Genomic DNA, 26,056 nt, shown 5'->3' on the forward strand with positions numbered 1-26,056 from the left:
ATCCCACGTCAGGCTCCCGGTGCATGGAGCCTGCTTCTCCCTCTGCCTATGTCTCTGCCTCTCTCTCTCTCTCTGTGTGTGACTATCATAAATAAATTAAAAAAAAAAAAAAAAAAAAACTCACAAAAGGATAACAAAAAAAGAAAACTGATAAAATTAAAGAGATGGATTGGTGAACTCACAATTATTGTTGAAGCTTTTAATAATTAATAGAACAATTAGAAAATCAGTAAAAATATACAAGATCTGATGCTATACCCAGTAAATACAGAGTACATATTCTTCTGAAGCACACGTGTAATGTTCACAAGTACAGACTGTATGGTGGACTGTAAAATGTCTCAATAATATTCAAAAGATTAAATTTCACAGAATATATTCTCTGACCACAACAGAATTAAATTAGAAATCAGTAACAATAAGATACCTAGAAAACCCCCAAATATTTGAAAGTTAAACAACACGCTTCCAAATATCAAATTACAAGGAAAATTAGAGGGTATTTTGAATTACATAATAATAAAAACACAAAATATCAAAATATTTAGGTGCTACTAATGTACTTTTTACAAGGAAGTTTGTAGCTTTTTTTAAGATTTTATTTATTTATTCATGAGAGACATATACAGAGAGAGGCACAGAGACATAGGCAGAGGGAGAACTGTGCGGAGTCTGATACAGGACTTGATCCCAGGACCCCAGGATCATGACCTGAGACAAAGGCAGGTACTCAACCACTGAATCACCCAGGTGCCCCAGAAGTTTGTAGCTTTAATTTTTTAAAGATTTTTATTTATTCATGAGAGAGAGAGAGAGAGTGGCAGAGACATAGGCAGAAGCAGGCTCCCCACAAGGAGCCCGATGTGGGACTCGATCGCACACTCTGGGATCATGCCCTGAGTCGAAGGCAGACGCTCAATCACTGAGCCACCCAGGTGTCCCAGAAGTTTGTAGCTTTAAACACCTATTTTATTTTATTTATTTATTTTTGATTTTATTTATTTATTCATGAAAGACAGAGAGAGGGAGAGAGAGAGAGAGAGATGCAGAGACACAGGCAGAGGGAGAAGCAGGCTCCATTCAGGAAACCCGACGTGTGACTCGATCCTGGGTCTCCAGGATCAGGCCCCATGCCGAAGGTGGCACTAAACCGCTGAGCCACCCAGGCCAAAACACCTATTTTAGAAAAGAATACAGCTTTGAATGAATAATTTGTTCCTACCTTAGGATACTGGGAAAGAATAAACCCAAAGAAGAATGAAGGAAATAATGAAGAGCAAAAATCAGTGAAACAGAAAACAAATAAAAGCAAATGAGGAAATCCAAGAGTTGATCCTTAGAAAAGATTAATAATTAATAAACTCTCTGGAGATAGTGCTCAAGAAAAAGCAAGGAAACACAAATCACAAATACCATGAATGAAAGAGGAAAGATCACCTTAAATCCTATACACATTAAGACTATTAGTAGTAGGAACAATTTTATGCTAATAAATTCTAAAACTTAGATAAAATGGGCAAATCCCTTTATAAATCTGAATAGTTGTAAAATTCGTAAGGAAACTGAATCAACTCTCTTAGAGAAAGTTTTAGGCCTAGGTGGTTTCACTACTGAATCTATCATGCAATTTTTTGGAAGAAATAATAGTCACACAAGCTTTTTCAAAGAAATAGTAGCATTTTTAATTTACATTATGAGGCCAGCATAATATTGATGCCGCAAACCTGACAAAAACATGTCATAAAAGAAAATTATGGAGTGGGACTTCTAGTTTGGCAGAATGAATAGCTTGACAAGTCTTCTTCCCCAAAAGCAGCAATAAAACTCGATAAAATAGTCAAAGCAACCATTTTAGGAAATTGATGAAAGGTACTTAACAAAGCAAAGCAGTTATTCACTAAAATCAGCAGAACCATGTGTTAATAACAGTGAGAGCCTGTACAGAGGGACAAGCCGTAATAACTAGCAGCTTCACTACCAGAGAGGACTCAGTAGTTCGGAGCAGAACTTGGACAAACTTCTATACCCAATGCCATCATTAATAACAGTAGCAAACTCTGTGGTGTACAAACGAGGCAAAATAGTGGCTCAGATAATCTGTGGATTTTGTACTGGCTAGGGCAAAGAAAATCAATTGTCAGACTATCCAGAAATTTACCAAGGAGATCTGGGAAATAATATAGTCATAGTGGTCTGATAAACTCTCCACATATCCAAACAGCATGCAAATATAGAGATCATGAAAGGACACAAAAATTAAAAGCCAAGGCAGACAAAATAAACAGAATACTACTATAGAAACACAAAGACATTTCATAATGATAAAAAGACCAATTTATCAGGAAAATAAAGCAATTACAAATATATACACACTAATAATCATGCCTTAAAGTATAAAGTAAAATTTGACAGAAGTGAAGGAGAAACAAACCACACAATTATAGCCAGAGACTTCAATACACTACTCCCAATACTTGATAGAACAACTAGACAGAAAATCAGCAAGCATACTGAAGACTTGAACAACACTGTTAACAAACTTGACCTAACATTCCACCCAAAGACAAAAGAATATATATTCTATATATAAAACAAATTTCATAACCCTACAAGGACTGTAACTATACAAGGTATGTTCTCCAACCACACTGGAATTAAGTTAGAAATCGAAACCTAGAAATTTGGGATATTCTCAAATATTTGGAAAATTAAGCAGTTCTCTTTTAATTAACTGATGGGTTGAAGAAGAACTCTACAAGGGAAATTAGAGAATATTTTTAATTGAATGAAAAGGGAAAAACAATATCAAAATTTGTAGGATGTAGCTCAAGTGGTGTTTAGAGAAAAATTAATAGCTTGAAATCCTATGGGGGTAAAATCAAGCTCATAGACACAGAGAACAGATTGTTTGCCAAAGATGGGAGTCAGGGAGTGGGCAAAATGGATGAAGGCAGTCAAAATTTAAAAGCTTCTAGTTATAAAGTAAGTAAGTAATGGGGATGTAATATACAGCATGGTGACTACAGTAAAAAATATTGTATTGCATATTTGAAAGTTGCTAAGAGAGATCAAGAAAAAATTCTGTAACTATGTATGGTGACATATTTTAACTAGATTTATTGTGATCATTTTACAATATAAATTATGATAAAATTTTTAAAAAAGAAAAAAGATAAAGGAGGGTCTCAAATCAATAACATGAGCTTCTACCTTTAGAAACTAAGAAAGGAAACTAAACCAAAAGCAAGCAGAAGAAAGGAAATAATACAGATTAGAATAGAAATGAATGAAATAGAAAACAAAAAACAATAGGGAAAATCAGTAAAGTCAAAAGTGGGTTCTTTGAAAAAAATTAAACAAAATTGACAAGTCTTTAGCTAGTCTGACCAAGGAAAAAGACACAAATTAACAAGATTAGAAGTGAATGAGCAGGACATAATTATTGACTCTTCAGAAATGAAAAGGACTGAGGAACTGTAATAAGCAATTTCATGCTAAGAAATTAGATAATTTAGGGACACCTGGGTGGCTCAGCAGTTGAGCCTCTGCCTTCGGCCCAGGGCATGATCCTGGCATGGAGCCTGCTTCTCTCTCTGCCTATGTCTCTGCCTCTCTCTCTCTCTCTCTGTCTCTCATGCATAAATAAAATCTTAAAAAAAAAACTTAGATAATTTAGATGTAATTGACAAATTTCTAGAAAGACAACTGACTCAAAAAGAAATTAAAAATCCATATAGATCTATAATAAATAAATTAGTAATTAAAAATCTTCCTACAAAGAAAAACCCAGGCATAAATAGCTTCATTGATAAATTCTATCAAATATTTAAAGGAATAAATAATAGCTATCTTTCATAAACTTTTTTAGAAAATAGAGAAAGGAACAATTCCCAACTCATCCCATGAAGCCAATACACCCTGCTACCAAAGCCAAAGACATCACAAGAAAAGAATTCTGTATGCAAAAATTCTATAGAATCCACAAAACAAACAAATCTATTAGAACTAATAGAGTTTAACAAGGCCACAAGATACAAGGTCAATATAAAAAATTGATTTAAATATTTAAAGAAAAATATTACCAGTCTTTCAGAAAAGAATTCATTCCCTGAGGCCATTATTAGCCTGACACCCAAGTCAGACAAAGACATTACAAGAAAACTACAAATTAATATCCTTCTTAAAATTAAACACAAAAACTTTAAATTATTAGCAAACCAAATCTAGCATCATAAAGGGATTATTTACCTTGACATAATGTGATTTATTCCAGGAATGCACAGCTTATGTTAAACATTAGAAAATTAATTTAATACATCATACATCATTCCATGAAATGATATATAGAATGATGGAATAAAAGACAAAAAGGACATCATCTCAGTAGACACAGAAATAGCATTTGACAAAATGCAATGTCTATTCATGATAGAAACTCAAAAAAACTAGAAATCAAAAGGAATTTCATCAACCTGACAAAGGGCATTTCAAAAAACTTGCAGCTAACATTGTATATAATGGGGAAAGACCAAATATTTTCCTCTTTAAGATCAGGAACAAGGTAAGGATATCCACACACCACTTTTTAATTTATTTTATTTTTATTTTTATTCCAGTATAGTTAACATACAATGTCATATTAGTTTCAAATGTACAAGATAGTATTCAACAGTTCTATACATTACTAAGTGCTCATCCTAAGTATACTGTTAATCTACTTCCCATATTTTATCCATGCCCCTACCCACTTCCCCTCTGGTAGCCATCAGTTTGTTCTCTATAGTTAAGAGTCTGTTTCTTGGTTTGTATTTTTTTTCTGTTTGTTTTGTTTCTTAAATTCCACATGTGAGTGAAATCATAAAGCATTTGTCTTTCTCTTATTTCACTTAGCATTATACCCTCTAGATCCATCCATGTTCTTCCAAATGGCGAGACTTCATTCTTTTCTATGGCCGAGTAATATTGCTGTGTGTGTGCGTGCATGTATACATACCACATCTTCTTTATCCACTCATCTATAATGGACACATGGTTGCTTCCGTATCTTGACTATTGTAAATAATGCTGCAGTAAGCATAGGGATACATCTATCTTTTTTAGTTAATGTTTACATATTCTTTGGGTAAATCTCCAGTTCTATTTGTCACTTTTATTCAGCATTGTACTGGAGGTTTTACTCAGTGCTGTTAAGATAATATAAGGAAATGAAAGGCATCCACATTAAAAGGAGAAAAAATGAGTGGCAAATATCAGAAAGGGAGACAGAACATGAAAGACTCCTAACTCTGGGAAACGAACTAGGGGTGGTGGAAGGGGAGGTGGGCAGGGGGTGGGGGTGACTGGGTGACAGGCACTGAGGTGGGCACTTGACGGGATGAGCACTGGGTGTTATTCTATATGTTGGCAAATTGAACACCAATAAAAAATAAATTTATTAAAAAATAAAAAAATAAATATTGTCAGCGTATATGAAACAGCAGTAACAACAACAACAACAACAACAACAAAAAGGCATCCACGTTGGAAAGGACTAAATAAAAACTATCTTCATTTGCAGATGACATGATAGAAAATCCTGAAGAGTTCACACTCCTTCTAACCCCACAAAATCTACTAGAAGAAATAAGTTCAGTAAGATCACAGTATATCAGATCAATTTATAAAAATCAATTATGAAAAAAAAATAAATAAAAAAAAATAAAATAAAAAATAAAAATCAATTATGAATGTGGCATGTTTACCTAATAGAATATTATCCAGCCATAAAAAGGAAAGTACTAATACATGCTATGCTCTGGATGAACCTTAAAAGGGGGCTCAATGAGAGAAGCCAGACACAAAAGGCTATTATATGATTCTATATAATGAAATGTCCAGAAGAGCAAATCCAGAGACAAAAAGTAGGTTAGTTGTGGCCAAGGACTGGTAGAAAGAGAAATGCAGTGTGATTGCTAATGGAGACAGGATTTCTTTTGGGGATGATGAAATATTCTGGGATTAGATACTGGTGATGTTTGCACAACTGTGAATATACTACAAACTATTGGCCCCAAACCACTAACTTGCACACTTTAAAAAGATGAATTTCATAGCATATGAATTATATTTAAATTTAAAAATCTTTCTACACATTAGCACATGAACAACTCAAAATGAAAATAAAAAATAACATCAATTCACAATAGAACAAAAGGGATAAACTTAACAAAAGAAGCACAAAACTTATACACTGGGAATTTCAAAACTTTGCTGAGAAAATGATATATAAACACATTCATGTTCATAGATTGGAACACTAAATATTAAGACTGCATTTCTTCCCAAATTGATGTATATGATGTATACATACAATACATTCCCTATCAAAATCCCTACCAGTTTTTGTAGAAACTGATTAAGCTGATCCTAAGATGGATATGGAATTGTAAAGGAGTCAGATCAGCCTAAACAATATTTAAACAAAAGGAGAAAGTCAGAGGAACTTACACTCTCCTATTTTAAAACTTAATAAAATGATGCTATAATCAAAACAGTGTGGTACTGACATAAGAACAGGCATAATGATCAATAGAACAGAACTGGTAATCCAGAAATAAACCCTTACATTTAGAGTCAATTGATTTTTGACAAAGATGCTGAAGACAAAAACTGTCAATCTTTTAGAAAAAAATATGAGAAAACCTGCAATACAACAATATACAATATGACACCCCAAAAGCACAAGCCTAAAAAATTGGATAAATTTGACTCCATCAATATTAAAATCATTTGTGCTTTCAAATATATCATCAAGGGAATGAAAGGTCAAACCACAGGTAGGGAGAGAATATTTGCAATAGTACATGTATTTGACAAAGGACTTGTATCCAAAACTTAAAAACTCTGTACTAAGAAGACAGCAGGTGAAAAAAATGGGTAAAAAAACTTGAACTCCATGAAAGAAGATATATGACCAGGTAGCATATTGAAAGATGCTCAGTATCATTAATCATCAGAGAAATGCAAATTTAAAATGGTCATGATACACCACACTCACTAAAACTAAAAAGACTGACAATATCTAATTTTTACCAGAATGTAGAGCAAAATTGAATGCTCACACATTTCTGATGGGAGTGCTAAATTGTATATATGTATGAGTGTGTGTGTATATATATATATATGTATATGTGTGTTTTGCATATATATATGTATATATACACTTCAAAATAGTATAGCATTATACATAATACTCGTAAGACCCAGAAGTTCCACTTCTATATATTTATCAGAAGGAAATAAAAATATATATCCAGAAAAAGACTTGTACATGAATGTTCATATTACATTTACTCATAACAAATAATGCAAATGTCCCTCAAAAGAAGAATAGATAAATTGTAGCATATTCCTACAATGAAATTCTTCTCAGCAATAGAATGCAATGAACACTAACACATGCAGCAACATAGATGAACCTCAAAAAAATTCTGCTGAGTGAAGGAAGCTAAACATACAAAAGTACACCTGCATAATCCTATTTATACAAAGTTCTAGAACAGACAAAACTAACTTATAATGATAGAAATCAGATTAGTGGTTTCCTGACATGGGGAATGGAAGACTTCAGTTACAAAGTAGAATAAGAATACAATTGTGGAGTGATAGAAATGTTTATATATCTGGAAGATTGGGCAGCCCAGGGGCTTAGCGGTTTGGTGCCGCCTTCAGCCCAGGGCCTGATCCTGGAGACCTGGGATCGTGTCCCATGTCCGGCTCCCTGCTTGGAGCCTGCTTCTCCCTCTGCCTGTGTCTCTGCCTCTCTCTCTCCGTGTCTCTCATGAATATATAAATAAAATCTTTAAAAAAAACTATCTGGAAGGCAATGGTAGTTAGTTGGATGAACACATTTTTCAAATATCATTGTGCTATATATACTTGAAATGTTATTGTATGTAAATTATTCAATAAGTTTATTAAACTTTAAAATACTCAAAGAATTAAATGATAAGATAGCATCCATTAAAATTATTGGGTTTTAAAACAAAGCAGATAGAGATATTTAAGAACAGACAGATACGAAGACACAGTTTGAACTCTTGGAATGAATAGCATTTGAAATATGTCAATAAATAAGGTAAACTGGATTGTATCCAGTTTACAGTTCCAGTGAAACAGAACTGTAGTAAACAATGATAAACTAAGACAATCACCTCGAACTAGAGAGCTAAAGACACTGAAAATTTGAAGAGTAGTTAGGAAACATGAAACCTGGATTAAGATGCTGTAGTACATATCTAACAGAAGTTTTAGAAAGAGGAAATATTGAAAGAAATAATCACTGATTTTTTTAAAGAATTGAGTTAAAATAACAGTATTCATGTTGAAAAGTATAACAACTGAGACAAAACAAAAACAAAAAAAAAAACACTGCCAGATCAATTCCAGAGAAATTGGAAATTTAATTGGAAATTGAAAATATAAAAAGAGAAATGTTAAAAGCTATTAGAAAAGATATTCTACACATTTTAGAGTAAAAATCAGACTAACAACAGAATATTGGTCACAGCAAATGCCAGATGATAATGATATTAAGTCTTCAAAATGCGAGGGAGGAGCAAGATGGCGGAAGAGTAGGGTCTCCAAATCACCTGTCTCCACCAAACTACCTAGAAAACCTTCAAATTATCCTGAAAATCTATGAATTCGGCCTGAGATTTAAAGAGAGACCAGCTGGAATGCGACAGTGAGAAGAGTTCGCGCTTCTATCAAGGTAGGAAGACGGGGAAAAAGAAGTAAAGAAACAAAGGCCTCCAAGGGGGAGGGGCCCCGCGAGGAGCCGGGCTGAGGCCGGGGCGAGTGTCCCCAGGACTGGAGAGCCCCGTCCCGGAGGAGCAGGAGCTGCACCGACCTTCCCGGGCGGAAAGGGGCTCGCGGGGAGTTGGAGCAGGACCCAGGAGGGCGGGGATGCCCTCGGGCTCCCGGGGACAGTAACAGCAACTGCGCGCCCAGGAGAGTGCGCCGAGCTCCCTAAGGGCTGCAGCGCGCACGGCCGGACCCGGAGCAGCTCGGGGGGGCTCGGGCAGAGGAAGAGGCTCCGTGCGGAGGGGCCTGCGCGGTTCCAGGAGCAGCTCGGAGGGGCTCGGGCGGCGGCTCTGCGGAGGGGGCTGCGCGGCCCGGGAGCGCGAATCCAACAGTGCAGGCTCCGGAGCACAGGGCGCCGGGACACAGCCCAGGATCCCGCCTCCCCCGGGACAGGCAGAGGCCGGGAGGGCCCAGGACCACAAGGAAGCTCCTGCCCCAGCTGAGCACATCAGCGGCCCCGCCCCGGAGCCTCCAGGCCCTGCAGACGGAGTTCCTGCCGGAGCTGAATCCAGGGCTCCAGAGCTGCCCCGCCACTGGGGCTGTTCCTCCTGCGGCCTCACGGGGTAAACAACCCCCACCGAGCCCTGCACCAGGCAGGGGCACAGCAGCTCCCCCAACTGCTAACACCTGAAAATCAGCACAACAGGCCCCTCCCCCAGAACACCAGCTAGACGGACAACTTCCAGGAGAAGCCAAGGGACTTAAAGTACACAGAATCAGAAGATACTCCCCGGTGGTTCTTTTTTTGTTTGTTTTTGTTTTTGTTTTTGTTTTTGTTTTGTTTTGCTTTTTGATTTGTTTCCTTCCCCCACCCCCTTTTTTTTCTCCTTTCTTTTTCTTTCTCTTTTTCTTCTTTTTTTTTTTTTCGTTTTTTTTTTTTCTTCCCTTTTTTTTTTCTCTTTCTCTTTTCTTTCCTTCTTTCTCTCCTCTCTTTTTCTCTTTTTCCCAATACAACTTGCTTTTGGCCACTCTGCACTGAGCAAAATGACTAGAAGGAAAACCTCACCTCAAAAGAAAGAATCAGAAACAGTCCTCTCTCCCACAGAGTTACAAAATCTGGATTACAATTCAATGTCAGAAAGCCAATTCAGAAGCACTATTATACAGCTACTGGTGGCTCTAGAAAAAAGTATAAAGGACTCAAGAGACTTCATGACTGCAGAATTTAGAGCTAATCAGGCAGAAATTAAAAATCAATTGAATGAGATGCAATCCAAACTAGAAGTCCTAACGACGAGGGTTAACGAGGTGGAAGAACGAGTGAGTGACCTAGAAGACAAGTTGATAGCAAAGAGGGAAACTGAGGAAAAAAGAGACAAACAATTAAAAGACCATGAAGATAGATTAAGGGAAATAAACGACAGCCTGAGGAAGAAAAACCTACGTTTAATTGGGGTTCCTGAGGGCGCCGAAAGGGACAGAGGGCCAGAATATGTATTTGAACAAATTCTAGCTGAAAACTTTCCTAATCTGGGAAGGGAAACAGGCATTCAGATCCAGGAAATAGAGAGATCCCCCCCTAAAATCAATAAAAACCGTTCAACACCTCGACATTTAATTGTGAAGCTTGCAAATTCCAAAGATAAAGAGAAGATCCTTAAAGCAGCAAGAGACAAGAAATCCCTGACTTTTATGGGGAGGAGTATTAGGGTAACAGCAGACCTCTCCACAGAGACCTGGCAGGCCAGAAAGGGCTGGCAGGATATATTCAGGGTCCTAAATGAAAAGAACATGCAACCAAGAATACTTTATCCAGCAAGGCTCTCATTCAAAATGGAAGGAGAGATAAAGAGCTTCCAAGACAGGCAGCAACTAAAAGAATATGTGACCTCCAAACCAGCTCTGCAAGAAATTTTAAGGGGGCCTCTTAAAATTCCCCTTTAAGAAGAAGTTCAGTGGAACAGTCCACAAAAACAAAGACTGAATAGATATCATGATGACACTAAACTCATATCTCTCAATAGTAACTCTGAATGTGAACGGGCTTAATGACCCCATCAAAAGGCGCAGGGTTTCAGACTGGATAAAAAAGCAGGACCCATCTATTTGCTGTCTACAAGAGACTCATTTTAGACAGAAGGACACCTACAGCCTGAAAATAAAAGGTTGGAGAACCATTTACCATTCGAATGGTCCTCAAAAGAAAGCAGGGGTAGCCATCCTTATATCAGATAAACTAAAATTTACCCCAAAGACTGTAGTGAGAGATGAAGAGGGACACTATATCATACTTAAAGGATCTATTCAACAAGAGGACTTAACAATCCTCAATATATATGCTCCGAATGTGGGAGCTGCCAAATATATAAATCAATTATTAACCAAAGTGAAGAAATACTTAGATAATAATACACTTATACTTGGTGACTTCAATCTAGCTCTTTCTATACTCGATAGGTCTTCTAAGCAAAACATCTCCAAAGAAACGAGAGCTTTAGATGATACACTGGACCAGATGGATTTCACAGATATCTACAGAACTTTACATCCAAACTCAACTGAATACACATTCTTCTCAAGCGCACATGGAACTTTCTCCAGAATAGACCACATATTGGGTCACAAATCGGGTCTGAACCGATACCAAAAGATTGGGATTGTCCCCTGCATATTCTCGGACCATAATGCCTTGAAATTAGAACTAAATCACAACAAGAAGTTTGGAAGGACCTCAAACACATGGAGGTTAAGGACCATCCTGCTAAAAGATAAAAGGGTCAACCAGGAAATTAAGGAAGAATTAAAAAGATTCATGGAAACTAATGAGAATGAAGATACAACCGTTCAAAATCTTTGGGATGCAGCAAAAGCAGTCCTAAGGGGGAAATACATCGCAATACAAGCATCCATTCAAAAACTGGAAAGAACTCAAATACAAAAGCTAACCTTACACATAAAGGAGCTAGAGAAAAAACAGCAAATAGATCCTACACCCAAGAGAAGAAGGGAGTTAATAAAGATTCGAGCAGAACTCAACGAAATCGAGACCAGAAGAACTGTGGAACAGATCAACAGAACCAGGAGTTGGTTCTTTGAAAGAATTAATAAGATAGATAAACCATTAGCCAGCCTTATTAAAAAGAAGAGAGAGAAGACTCAAATTAATAAAATCATGAATGAGAAAGGAGAGATCACTACCAACACCAAGGAAATACAAACGATTTTAAAAACATATTATGAACAGCTATACGCCAATAAATTAGGCAATCTAGAAGAAATGGACGCATTCCTGGAAAGCCACAAACTACCAAAACTGGAACAGGAAGAAATAGAAAACCTAAACAGGCCAATAACCAGGGAGGAAATTGAAGCAGTCATCAAAAACCTCCCAAGACACAAGAGTCCAGGGCCAGATGGCTTCCCAGGAGAATTTTATCAAACGTTTAAAGAAGAAATCATACCTATTCTCCTAAAGCTGTTTGGAAAGATAGAAAGAGATGGAGTACTTCCAAATTCGTTCTATGAAGCCAGCATCACCTTAATTCCAAAGCCAGACAAAGACCCCGCCAAAAAGGAGAATTACAGACCAATATCCCTGATGAACATGGATGCAAAAATTCTCAACAAGATACTGGCCAATAGGATCCAACAGTACATTAAGAAAATTATTCACCATGACCAAGTAGGATTTATCCCTGGGACACAAGGCTGGTTCAACACCCGTAAAACAATCAATGTGATTCATCATATCAGCAAGAGAAAAACCAAGAACCATATGATCCTCTCATTGGATGCAGAGAAAGCATTTGACAAAATATAGCATCCATTCCTGATTAAAACTCTTCAGAGTGTAGGGATAGAGGGAACATTCCTCGACATCTTAAAAGCCATCTATGAAAAGCCCACAGCAAATATCATTCTCAATGGGGAAGCACTGGGAGCCTTTCCCCTAAGATCAGGAACAAGACAGGGATGTCCACTCTCACCACTGCTATTCAACATAGTACTGGAAGTCCTAGCCTCAGCAATCAGACAACAAAAAGACATTAAAGGCATTCAAATTGGCAAAGAAGAAGTCAAACTCTCTCTCTTCGCCGATGACATGATACTCTACATAGAAAACCCAAAAGACTCCACCCCAAGATTGCTAGAACTCATACAGCAATTCGGTAGCGTGGCAGGATACAAAATCAATGCCCAGAAGTCAGTGGCATTTCTATACACTAACAATGAGACTGAAGAAAGAGAAATTAAGGAGTCAATCCCATTTACAATTGCACCCAAAAGCATAAGATACCTAGGAATAAACCTCACCAAAGATGTAAAGGATCTATACCCTCAAAACTATAGAACACTTCTGAAAGAAATTGAGGAAGACACAAAGAGATGGAAAAATATTCCATGCTCATGGATTGGCAGAATTAATATTGTGAAAATGTCAATGTTACCCAGGGCAATATACACGTTTAATGCAATCCCTATCAAAATACCATGGACTTTCTTCAGAGAGTTAGAACAAATTATTTTAAGATTTGTGTGGAATCAGAAAAGACCCCGAATAGCCAGGGGAATTTTAAAAAAGAAAACCATATCTGGGGGCATCACAATGCCAGATTTCAGGTTGTACTACAAAGCTGTGGTCATCAAGACAGTGTGGTACTGGCACAAAAACAGACACATAGATCAGTGGAACAGAATAGAGAATCCAGAAGTGGACCCTGAACTTTATGGGCAACTAATATTCGATAAAGGAGGAAAGACTATCCATTGGAAGAAAGACAGTCTCTTCAATAAATGGTGCTGGGAAAATTGGACATCCACATGCAGAAGAATGAAACTAGACCACTCTCTTTCACCATACACAAAGATAAACTCAAAATGGATGAAAGATCTAAATGTGAGACAAGATTCCATCAAAATCCTAGAGAAGAACACAGGCAACACCCTTTTTGAACTCGGCCATAGTAGCTTCTTGCAAGATACATCCACAAAGGCAAAAGAAACAAAAGCAAAAATGAACTATTGGGACTTCATCAAGATAAGAAGCTTTTGCACAGCAAAGGATACAGTCAACAAAACTCAAAGACAACCTACAGAATGGGAGAAGATATTTGCAAATGACATATCAGATAAAGGGCTAGTTTCCAAGATCTATAAAGAACTTATTAAACTCAACACCAAAGAAACAAACAATCCAATCATGAAATGGGCAAAAGACATGAACAGAAATCTCACAGAGGAAGACATAGACATGGCCAACATGCATATGAGAAAATGCTCTGCATCACTTGCCATCAGGGAAATACAAATCAAAACTACAATGAGATACCACCTCACACCAGTGAGAATGGGGAAAATTAACAAGACAGGAAACCACAAATGTTGGAGAGGATGCGGAGAAAAGGGAACCCTCTTACACTGTTGGTGGGAATGTGAACTGGTGCAGCCACTCTGGAAAACTGTGTGGAGGTTCCTCAAACAGTTAAAAATATACCTGCCCTACGACCCAGCAATTGCACTGTTGGGGATTTACCCCAAAGATACAAATGCAATGAAACGCCGGGACACTTGCACCCCGATGTTTCTAGCAGCAATGGCCACTATAGCCAAACTGTGGAAGGAGCCTCGGTGTCCAACGAAAGATGAATGGATAAAGAAGATGTGGTTTATGTATACAATGGAATATTACTCAGCTATTAGAAATGACAAATACCCACCATTTGCTTCAACGTGGATGGAACTGGAGGGTATTATGCTGAGTGAAGTAAGTCAGTCGGAGAAGGACAAACATTATATGTTCTCATTCATTTGGGGAATATAAATAATAGTGAAAGGGAAAATAAGGGAAGGGAGAAGAAATGTGTGGGAAATATCAGAAAGGGAGACAGAACGTAAAGACTGCTAACTCTGGGAAACGAACTAGGGGTGGTAGAAGGGGAGGAGGGCGGGGGGTGGGAGTGAATGGGTGACGGGCACTGGGTGTTATTCTGTATGTTAGTAAATTGAACACCAATAAAAAATAAAAAAAATAAAAAAAATAAAAAAAAAAAGTCTTCAAAATGCTAAGGAAAAAAGATATTTTCTATATGTCATATATATATTGAATGAATATATATATGTGAATGATATACCTCTTATATATGCTTAATAAGATATATAAATATATCATATTTTAGCATTCAATAATGAAGGCAAAATAAAAACATCTTAAGCATCTATGAACAAGAATTTTCCATCCTTATGTATTATACATTGAGAGAACTATTAAAGGATTGATTATATCAATAAGAAAAAGGCAGAAAAAAGGAATGGGATACACACAGAATCAGAAAGCAAAGTTATTGGCAAAGCATACTGGTAAATCTAAGTAGTTACTAAAATAAGTAATATGTGTTATAAAAAAACAACATTAATACTAAAATTCAAAATAAAAACATGAAAAATACTTAGAGGAAAGTTAAAGCATATCAAAGTCCTTTTTAAAAAATGTATTTTACATAATTGGATAGCTCTTTTTTTTTAAGGTAAACAGTCTTAAAAGTTAGCCTTCATATCTATTTAGCAAAGCTTTTTTAATTGGGTAGAAGCTGATTTTTATTCTTGGAGTGAAAAATACAAATTTCTTATCTTATACTTTAATAAAAGGTTTAACTTTTCTTCCACCAGAACGTTAAAGGTGCATAAATACCGATGAAGTAGAGGACAAGCAGAGAATCAGATAACATGATCAGATTTACATTTTATAGCCATCTCTATAGGTGCTGCTAAAGAATTATAGAGGACAGGGACAACCTAAACTGTCAATTGAAAAATACAGACTACAAAATAATGCATATACACTTGGCCTTTGAACACAGGTTTGAACTATGTGGGTCCACTTTTATGTTCAATACAGTACAGTGCTGTAAATGTATTTTCTCTTATGATTTTCTTAATAACTTTTTCTTTAGTATACTTTATTATAAGAAAACAGTATGTAATACACATATAAAATATGAGATATTGGCAAAGCTTCCAGTCATCAGTATACTATTAGTAGTTAGGTTTTTGGAGACTCAAATGATATATATGGATTTTCAACTGTGCATGCAGGGGAGGTGGGGGGGTGGTCAGCACCCCTAGTCCCATGTTGTTCAGGGTCAAATGTATAGGATTAACTGTCTTCAGCTCTAAAAAAATACTGGAACCAAGCAGCTATACTAAAATTAGCAATCATTATATTTGATAGAATTATTGGTACTTTTCATTTTTTCTTCATACCTTTCTGTCTTTCAAGGTGATTATGATAAACATAGTATTTTTATGGTAAAGAAAATATTACTTTGAAAAAGTAGATATTTCTATAAATTTTCTTTAAATAGGAATAGAAAGAAAATCTAAATATTATAAGATGAAAATTCACTAACTTTTCCTTCATGGAAATTCAGCAGTATTTCAAATGGTTAAATATTAAAAACAAAATTTGATTGTTGAAAGCAACCTTTATGACTTTAAAAGCCTATCTAAATATTTTGGTGTGATATTTTCTTCTAGGAACTTGACCAAAATGCCACTGAAAAGGTCCAGGCAATGTTCACAGCCATTGATGAACTCTTGTATGAGCAGAAGTTAAGTGTGCATACTAAGAGTTTACAAGAAGAGTGCCAACAATGGACATGTAGCTTTCCTCACCTCAGGTATTAAAAGCCCTAGGGGGAATCCTTGGGTGGCTCAGCGGTTTAGCGCCTGCTTTCAGCCCAGGGCGTGATCCTGGAGACCTGGGATCGAGTCCCATGTCAGGCTCCCTGCTTGGAGCCTGCTTCTCCCTCTGCCTGTGTCTCTGTCTTTCTCTCTCTCTCTCTGTGTCTTTCATGAATAAATAAATAAAATCTGAAAAAAAAAAAAATAAAAGCCCTAGGATTGGCTTGTATTCATAGCAAACACTAAAACTTGAAAAGTAGATATCCAAAAAAATTTATATTCTGAAATCTTTATGGGCTTGGTTTTAATGAATATAAATAAGGCCATCTGATGGATAGACTCCGTTGAGAGAAAATTCAAGTTGAAGGAAGTTTCTTGGAGTTTTCATAACTACCACTATGTTGTCCTAATTGAATAAAAACAGTTTCTATACCAGTAGCTGAAATCTGTGTATTGTGGCTGTCCAAACAGCTCTTCTTTTGAGCAAGAGGGTCAGAAAATGTACTTGTTTACACTGTTGTCTACAAGGAAATTCATATGTATACTTGAAAGCAGATATAAGCTGTTAGGAAACTTTCCTCAGAAACCATATTACTTGTACTTAACTATTTAAAACTTATTCAGCATCATGTTCTTAAGAATATAATTCATAGTTTTCACTAATTCAGGCTGGCTTTCATCCATTTTGGCAGATTTAATAAAGGTTACTGTAGAGGACAGAGGGAAAATTACAAATGTTTGCTCAGTTTCCTTGGATTTTTTCAATGGTGGGAAGCTATAGCTTTATCATTTATGTCTCCATTCTGTGGAAGGAAGCTATACCTCTAATAAGACTCTGGATTCACATTTTCTCTCAAGAATCATTCTTAATCAGTATCAGACTAAGTATGTACTGGAATTTTATATAGAGCCAGCGTATTTGTTCCAAAAATATCTACATTTTGTATGAATGACAGGTGAAGGTGTTTAACTGTCTTTTTATGTTGTTCATTTTGAAGGATTCTGGGTAGGCAGATAATCACTCCAAGTGAAGGTTATGGGCTGTATCCTAGATCCCCTTCTGTTGTTTCAGCTTCACATGAGGCAGCACTTTCTCAAGAAAGAGATTCTACTATGTAAGTATCTATAATATTTAAGTATTTATGTATCCAAATGTACAAGTGTTATACTAGGTGATTCAAAAACTTTTTACTTGTTCCTATTTAATAAAGCACATAAAATTCTGTTAAGATTGTACTTTTTGCACATACGAGAATTTTGTTATATAATTTTTTGTTCAAAAAATAAGACATTCCCTAGAGTTTAAGGATATTTTTGTTATTCAGACCTATCTCTATCTTTGTATTTCTATATGTCTATAAATACAGGAACTTCCTTCTTGAAATAAAGTGTAGATAGACTGGGTTAAAAAATTTAGGGGGTCTGAGAAACACACTTTAAAGATTTTTTTGAAAAAAAATTTGAAAAAGTGATTTTTCTTAAACATGTAATATTAATTCCAGCTTAATTTCTTTATACACATTAAGCTGCTGGTTTGTTAGCTTAAACTGGGTAATTAGTATATTATTTAAAATAGCTAATTCTTTTGAATACTTCAAACTCTTTAAGCAACAGCAAAATAAACCTAAAAAAGATTATTCCACTTTCTTACAACATACACAAAAACAAATTCAAAATGTGAGATCTGAAACCATAAAAGTCCTAGAAGAGAACACAGGCAGTAACCTCTTTGATATCAGCTATAGCAACTTTTTTCTTTTTTCTGGGTATGTCTCCTGAAGCAAGGGAAACAAAAGCAAAAATAAATTATTGGGCTTCATCAAAAATAAGAAGCTTCTGCACAGCAAAGGAAACAGTCAACAAAACTAAAAGGCAACCTATAGAGAGGGAGAAGATATTTGCAAATCTGATAAAGGGTTAGTATCCAAAATATATAAAGAACTTATAAAACTTATAAAACTCAACACCTCCAAAATTAATAATCCAGTTTAAAAATGGGCAAAAGACATGAAGACATTTTTCCAAAGAAGACATACAGCTGGCCAACAGACACCTGAAAAGATGCTTAGTATTACTGATCATCAGGGAAATACAAATCAAAACTACAATGAGCTATCACCTCACAGCTATCAAAATGGATAAAATCAACAACACAAGAAACAACAGGTGTTGGCAAACAATATGGAGAAAGGGAAAACCTCTTCTTTTTAAAGATTTTATTTATTTGAGAGATAGAGCAAGCATGAATGGGGGGAGGCACAAAGGGAGAAGGAGCAGGAGGCTACCCACTAAGCAGGGAGTCCGACTTGTGGGTCAATCCCAGGACTCAGGGATCATGATCTGAGCTGAAGGCAGATACTTAATTGACTGAGCCACCCAGGTGCCCAAAGGGGAACCCTCTTGCCCTGTTGGTGGGAATGCAAACTGGAATAGCCACCCTGGAAAACAGTATGCAAGTTCCTTAAAAAGTTAAAAATAGAACTATCCTATGATTCAGCAATCATACTACTGGGTATTTACCCAAAGAATACAAAAATACTAATTAAAGGGATAAATGCACCCCAAAGTTTATAGTAGCATATATCTACAATCGTTAAATTATGGAAACAACCCAAGTGTCTATCAGCTGATGAATGGATTAAGATGTGGTGTGTGTGTGTGTGTGTGTGTGTAATGGAATATTATTCAGCCATAAAAAAGAATAAAATCTTGCCATGGATGGATTCTAGAGTATAATTTTGACCAAACTAAGAGACTAATAACGTATTATTTCACTCATATGTGGAATTTAAGAAACAAAACAGAGAAACAAATTCTTAACTTAAATGAACAAACTGATAGTTACCGAAGGGGAGTTGGGGGGGATGAGTTAAATAGGTGATGAGGATTAAGGAATGCACTTGTGATGAACACCAGGTGATTTATGCAAAGGTTGAATCACTATATTGGACACCTGAAACTAATATCACACTGTATGTTAACTGGAATTTTTTTTAAAGATTTTATTTATTTATTCATGAGAAACACAGAGAAAGAGAGAGAGGCAGAGACAAGGCAGAGGGAGAAGCAGGCCCCATGCAGGGAGCCCGACGTGGGACTTCATCCTGGGACTCTAGGTTCAGGCCCTGGGCTGAAGGCGGCGCTAAACCTCTGAGCCACCCGGACTGCCCCTAACTAACTGGAATTTAAATAAAACATTTTTTAAAAACCTAAATAGGATTATTTCAAAAATCTATGTTTACCCTTAAATCTATTGTAAAATATCATAGTTTTAATTCCCTTTCTTTATTATTCCTAAATTTTTCCCCAAGACTATAATTTTACTTATTTGAGCTATGAGTTTTTAGTAGCAGTAGTTCTGATGCTTTTTGGGGCTTGTAGTCATTTCAAGAGACCACAACGTAAAACATTACCTCATTAGGCCACTTATGGTTATAGGACCAGGGTTATCACCTAAATTGTCAGAGAATGGAATTTGTTTGCTTTTCTCAAAATTCAAGTTTCTTGTCACTAGGCTGAATTTTCTTTTTAAATTTAAACCTCATGTATTACATGAATAAGCCTTTTTAAATTTGCTCTTTTTATATAATTCCCAGAGTTTTACAAACTAATATCTTTCACAGAGGTGATGTATTCTTTAATCCTCACTGACCAAAATTACATAACTCAAGTTAAATATATTTACCTGATGTTAGTAGAGATTTTATATATGCCTTATTATTTTATAAGTAGTAGTTCTATTGAGACACTCATCTCCAAGGAACTAAGTAATCAAGGCCTGAGCAGTTAGCCCCTCTTCTTTTAGGATATCTGGCTAAACCATCCTGCAACATACTGCAGACTTCCTTTCTTTCATTTCTACTTGCTACCCTACTGCTGATTAGCCCTTCTTACTTTGGCTGTGCTTTTCTGGACTATTTGCTTACAGTTTTCAATTATTACTTTTATTTAACATACAGATAAAACAAACATCTATTTATAATTCATATACAGACATATACCCAGCTGAAACAAATTATCCAGCTTTATTAGCATACCACTGCTTATGGAAAGCATAACAGAATCCATATTTACTTTCATGGAACCCTTACTTTGTCCATACTTGATATTTTCTTGAATACCATTATGAACTCAGAGCATTTCAAAATATTTATATATTTTAATTAATCATAATTACTGATGCCCAAATTGTTACAACTTGGCCATGACAAGCTAGTTACTTTGTTTTTGTCTTGACGGTCTTTGCTTTGTGGTTACAGTAGGATGTTCCATGCCCATCTTTAAGTTTTTCTTCAAGACATAGAATCAGCTGAAATTTAAGGAGACCTACTTCTGTTGAGAGGCTAATAGTATTTGAGAACAAAATTTGGGTAGTGAAAGTCTGTAACTTGGTGCTGCTATTTTGGCACTTTTTGCTTTGTAAACGGTACGGAAAAATGTGTCATGTTCATTTTGATTTTTTTCAGTTTAACAAATCAATTTGCCATAAAATGAGGTTTATAAGTGAGATTTTCTATAAAAATAATATTTCAAATTATATCCATTCTTGCCACTCAACTTACATCAGATTTTCCTTTTAAAATTGAGGGTTGCTCCTTTCTGTCTCCCACTTAAAAATCTTCAATAGCTTCCCACTGAATTTAAGATAAAAATGTAAAATTGTATCATAAGCTGACTTAAGCTATATCTCTATCACTGTCTTCTGTCATTCTCTTTCTTATTCACGAATCCTCTCACACTGACTTTCTTTAAGGTGTCAAATGTACTAAACAAAGTATTTGGTTCAATTTCTATTTTTGAATTCTTGGTCCAGAGAAAACTGGTACAATACAAAACACAAAACTACAGTATTTTCTTCTTTGTATTTCTTAACAGTACAGTGATTACAACATGATTAGCATTCAACATTTTTTTTACTATAAGTTTAAGCATATCATATTTTTATGATACCAAATGATACAAAAGTTAATGTATACACTGATATTATGGCTGCAAACAATGTTATCAATCAAAACAAATATTAGTGTTTAGGTCAAAATGGAATTCCAGAACCGAAAAATAAGAGAAGATGGTGGCAGAGAAAACACAGGCAAAAAAGGGCCATGAGAATATGAATTTAAGGATATTTACACTTGAAAAAAAATATGCACTTTGCTGTTTCAAGTTAGCATAAGGAGCTGTCAACCTTTAGTTTAAATATATCCCTCAACAAAAATTAACTAGCTGTAATACCTAATAAAATGCTAAAGTGTGTGACTATATGCAGAATTGTAATCCTTGAAAACCACTAATAGAATAGCACATTTGTGTAAATGGCCAAATGACTTTCAACAAGTCTGCCAAGACTACACAATGGGGAAGGGACACTCTTCAACAAATGGTGCTGGGAAAACTAGGTGCCCAGATGCAAAAGAATGAATTTGGAACCTTACCTTGCATCATATATAGAAATTAACTCAAAGCAGATTATAGACCTAAACATAACACCTAAGACTATACAAATCCTAGAATAAAACATAGGGAAAAAGCTTCAGGACATTGGATTTGGCAATGATTTATCGGATATGACACTAAAAGCATAGGCAACAAGAGCAAAAACAAATAAGTGGCACTACATCAAACTTAAAAATCTCTGAGCCTTGGGCAGCCTGGGTGGCTCAGTGGCTTAGCACCACCTTCGGCCCAGGGCGTGATCCTGGAGACCCGAGATGGAGTCCCACGTCAGGCTCCCTGCATGTAGCCTGCTTCTCCCACTGCCTGTGTCTCTGCCTCTCTCTTTCTGTGTCTCTCACAAATAAATAAATAAAATATTTTTTAAAATTCTGAGCCAATGCAATGAAAAGCAACCTGTGGAATGGGGGAGAGTATTTTCAAATCACATATCTGACAAGGGGTTAATATCCAGGATATATATGGAATTTCTGCAACTCAACAACAACAAAATAATCCAATTTAAAAATGAACGAAGGATTAGAATACACAAATCTCTGAAGAAGATATATATATGGCTAACAAGCATATGAAAAGATGCTCAACATCACTAATCATAAGAAAATGCAAATCAAAACCACAATGAGATACCACCTTACACCCATTGGGATGGCCACTATCAACAGAAGATAACAAGTATTGGTAAATATGCAGAGAAATTGGAACCCTTGTGTACTTTTAGTGGGAATGTAAAATGGGGCGGCCACCATGAAAAACAAGATGGAAGTTACTTTAAAAAATTGAAAATGGAAAAAAATTAAAAATTAAAAAATTGAAAATAGAATTATCATATGATCCAGCAATCCCACTGCTGGCTATATATATCAAAAAAAAATGAAAGCAAGATCAAAAAGAGATATTTGTACAACCATTTGCAGCATTATTCACAATAGGCAAGATATCTGGAAACAACCCAAATGCCTATCAACAGATGAATGGCTAAAGCAAATACAGTATATATGTGCAATAGAATATTATGTAGCTGTAGAAAAGAAGGAAATCCTGTCACATGCTACAATATAGATGAACCTCAAAGACATTATGCTAAGTGAAATAAGCCAGTCACAAAGGGACAAATACAGTATGATTCTACTCACATTACCTATACAGAGTAGTCAAAATCACAGAAAATAGGAAGGTGGTTGCCAGAAGGAGGGGATTAGTATTTACTGTGTATTAGGGTTTCAGTTTTTCAAGATAAAAAAGTTCTTGAAATCTGCTACACAATAGTAATGTGAGTATACTTAACACTACTGTGATGTACAGTTTAAAATTGTTATGATGGAAAATTTATTATGTTTTTTTTACCACAATTTACAAAAGCCAGTCAGGTTGTATGGTACGGCTGCTGTTTGTCTTAAGCCTGTCTCCCTTGTATCACACATAAATTATAGCCTTTGTTTTTTTTTATTATTTCTTTTTTACAGCTATCCTAAATGCAAGGGCCAGTTAAGCTCAATACAAATCAGATTTTTTTTTTTTTAGACATAAAGAGTTTTCTGAAGCTCTCCAAAGCCATGGAGATATTTCAAATATTTTCAGTTCTACTGGCAAGTTCATCCACAGGCTTATTTCCTTTCCAGGATACTAAGTTATGTTTTCCTTTTGGCATCATGAAATCACACCTTCATGTAAATTTCCTTTAGTTCAGTCCTTTCTAGAGATCCACTGGATATAAGGTTGGTCTGAAATGGAATTGAGAGTAGCTAATTGTACTTTTCAGATCCTGATCAGGAAAGAGCTCTGGGCCACTGTTCCTCTCAACCACCTCATTGCAGTGATCACTTCCAGGAAGGCTGCAGATTTCTACCTCCTAAGGCTTACACGTGGATGGTCTGGCTCCAAATTAAACTCTGTTTTAAAAACCTAGCAAAGTCATTTTATCCTCTATGCATGTGAGAGAAGAATAAAGTACCAATGATTTTTTTTCCTCTCACAAGAAAATATTTCAAATTAAATGTTACTAACAGAGCAATACGTGATAAGGCAAAACCACCGTTATTTTTTTTTTATTACTTACAAATATTTTAGAAGTTAAAGGTTTTTTTCCAGACATGGTAATCTTTGAAGTCTGATGATTTAAAAGGTTCCTTTATTAGAAATAATATTTGCAAAAACACTTTTATGATGTAGACTATTGGGGGTTTTTGCTGCAGTTTTAGAGGCAATGGGAACATTTTTCCTTTCATCCAACTGAAATTTTCTTATTAACAAAAAGGCCTATTTTGTTTTCAAAGCAAAAAAATTCTAGAGGGGTGCCTGCTGGCTCAGTTGGTAGAGCATGTGATTCCTGATCCTGTTGTGGCGGGGAGGGGACTGTGAGTTCAATTTTGTTGTACAAAATTAATATTTGTTTTTTCCTCTCCCAGATTTGGTATTAGAGGAAAGAAGTTACATTTTTCATCTTCTTATGCTCATAGAGCATCTTCCATGGCCAAATCCCCTAGCTTGTATTCTATGGAAAGAGAAGAGGAAGACTGTGTAATCTTCTCTGAAGGAATAATAGAAGAATACCTAGCATTTGACCACACTGATATGTGAGTATTATGTCTTTAAAGCTTTTTTACTCCTTTCCTGTTTTGTGTATTAATATCTATCTTTTCCATAGTACCAATATTACCTATAATTGGATTTATGTCACTTGGTTATTTATTTCCTATTACTTCCTACATACAAGGATATTGAATGCAGTACTGACTATAAGAACAAAAGGTTGGTTGATCAGTAACTGGCCAGCTAGATATACCATGGCATATCAAATGGAATACTCTGCAGCTATTTTTTAAGAGGCATATTCATCTGTATTAATAGGGATCAAGGGCCAGATACATTGTTAAGTAAAAAACCAAAGTGCAGTACAGTATATAATGTAACCTATTTCTCTGGACCCAAGTATAGTGTTGGTTTCTGGGAATGGTAACTGAGGGACAGCGTTATAAACTTATTTTCCACTACATACATACATTTCCTTCCTTATAATTTGAATGTTTTCATCATATGAAAATATTATCTCCTATGAAAAGAAATATAAATTTAAATACAATTAATACTAATCAGCCTTCTCCCCGACTTAATGCTAGGCCAGCTCTTCCTTGGGAAAGAAGCAGAGGAGAAAGTCTTTAGTTGCTCTGCATAAACCTCTTACCATCCTTCTTTCCTGCTTACAGCTCCCCATTTAATTCTTGAGACCTCTGCTACCCTAGTGATAATTTTTACTATAGAGACCTTAAGATATTTCTTTATACCTCAAGGGTTCCAGAATTTTTTGTCTTAATTTATATGTATCATAGTAAACATATCTGTTAGCTAGAGTATTAACCCCAAAATACTGGAGCTATTGGTTCTCCCTGACAAATGCAGATAACTGAGAGTTTCTGGCTTACAGATAGAATCTCCAGAAGAGCCTCAGAGTAGCTTCTTGTGCTATTGGGCTCTTCTCTTTTCCTTTCCTGCCAGTTAACAAATGTTTATTGGATTATTTGCTTTTGTTACAGGGAAGAGGGGTTTCAAGGAAAGAAATTACAAGCAGCTCCAGAGAAACAGAAATTAGGGTACCCGCCCATTGCTCCATTTTACTGCATGAAAGAGGATGTCCTTGCTTATGTGTTTGACGATGTGTGGAGCAAGGTTCTGAGCTGTATGGAGCAGCTGACACGTAGTCATTGGGAGGGATTTGCTTCTGGTAAGGATCTTTGTGAAAACAATATAAAAAAATAGTTGTTTATGATTTCTAAACCCTAACTAGTTTATCAGATTAAATGCTTCATTAGTGTAAAAAGTTTATATTTGTATTTCCCACAGGCACGTACAGATATTTAGAAAATATTTGAGAATGAGTGGATGAGCAACAAGGCCTATTCTATGATAATTAGATTGTGTTTTCTTTGAATATAATTATTTGTGAGAAAAAAACATGTGCAAGTGGCAAATACATTTTAAAAACTGCTTTACTTAAGAATTACTGATATACAATAAACCATTCATATTTAAAGTATACAATTTGGTAAATTTGCCCATGTATATAAACATGAAACTACAAAATAGTCAATATAATGAACATAATGAACCCTCAAAAGTTCATGACCTTTGTAATCCTTCCCTT

The 26,056-nt window shown here is 35.7% G+C and overlaps 1 protein-coding gene across 10 annotated transcripts in view; it reads left to right on the plus strand.

The window, feature by feature from the left end:
* The window catches only part of FAM149B1 (family with sequence similarity 149 member B1), a 77,729-nt gene that overhangs the window by 19,410 nt on the left and 32,263 nt on the right, over window positions 1–26,056 (plus strand). For all 10 annotated transcript variants that reach the window (XM_072823572.1, XM_072823569.1, XM_072823567.1 and 7 more), the window contains 4 exons: window positions 16,318–16,460; window positions 17,463–17,579; window positions 24,324–24,491; window positions 25,449–25,636. In XM_072823572.1, the coding sequence (XP_072679673.1) occupies window positions 16,318–16,460; window positions 17,463–17,579; window positions 24,324–24,491; window positions 25,449–25,636 (616 nt within the window). The remainder of the gene's footprint in view (window positions 1–16,317; window positions 16,461–17,462; window positions 17,580–24,323; window positions 24,492–25,448; window positions 25,637–26,056) is intronic.

Source organism: Canis lupus, chromosome 4 (assembly GCF_048164855.1).
Source record: "Canis lupus baileyi chromosome 4, mCanLup2.hap1, whole genome shotgun sequence".
Taxonomy (NCBI): domain Eukaryota; kingdom Metazoa; phylum Chordata; class Mammalia; order Carnivora; family Canidae; genus Canis; species Canis lupus.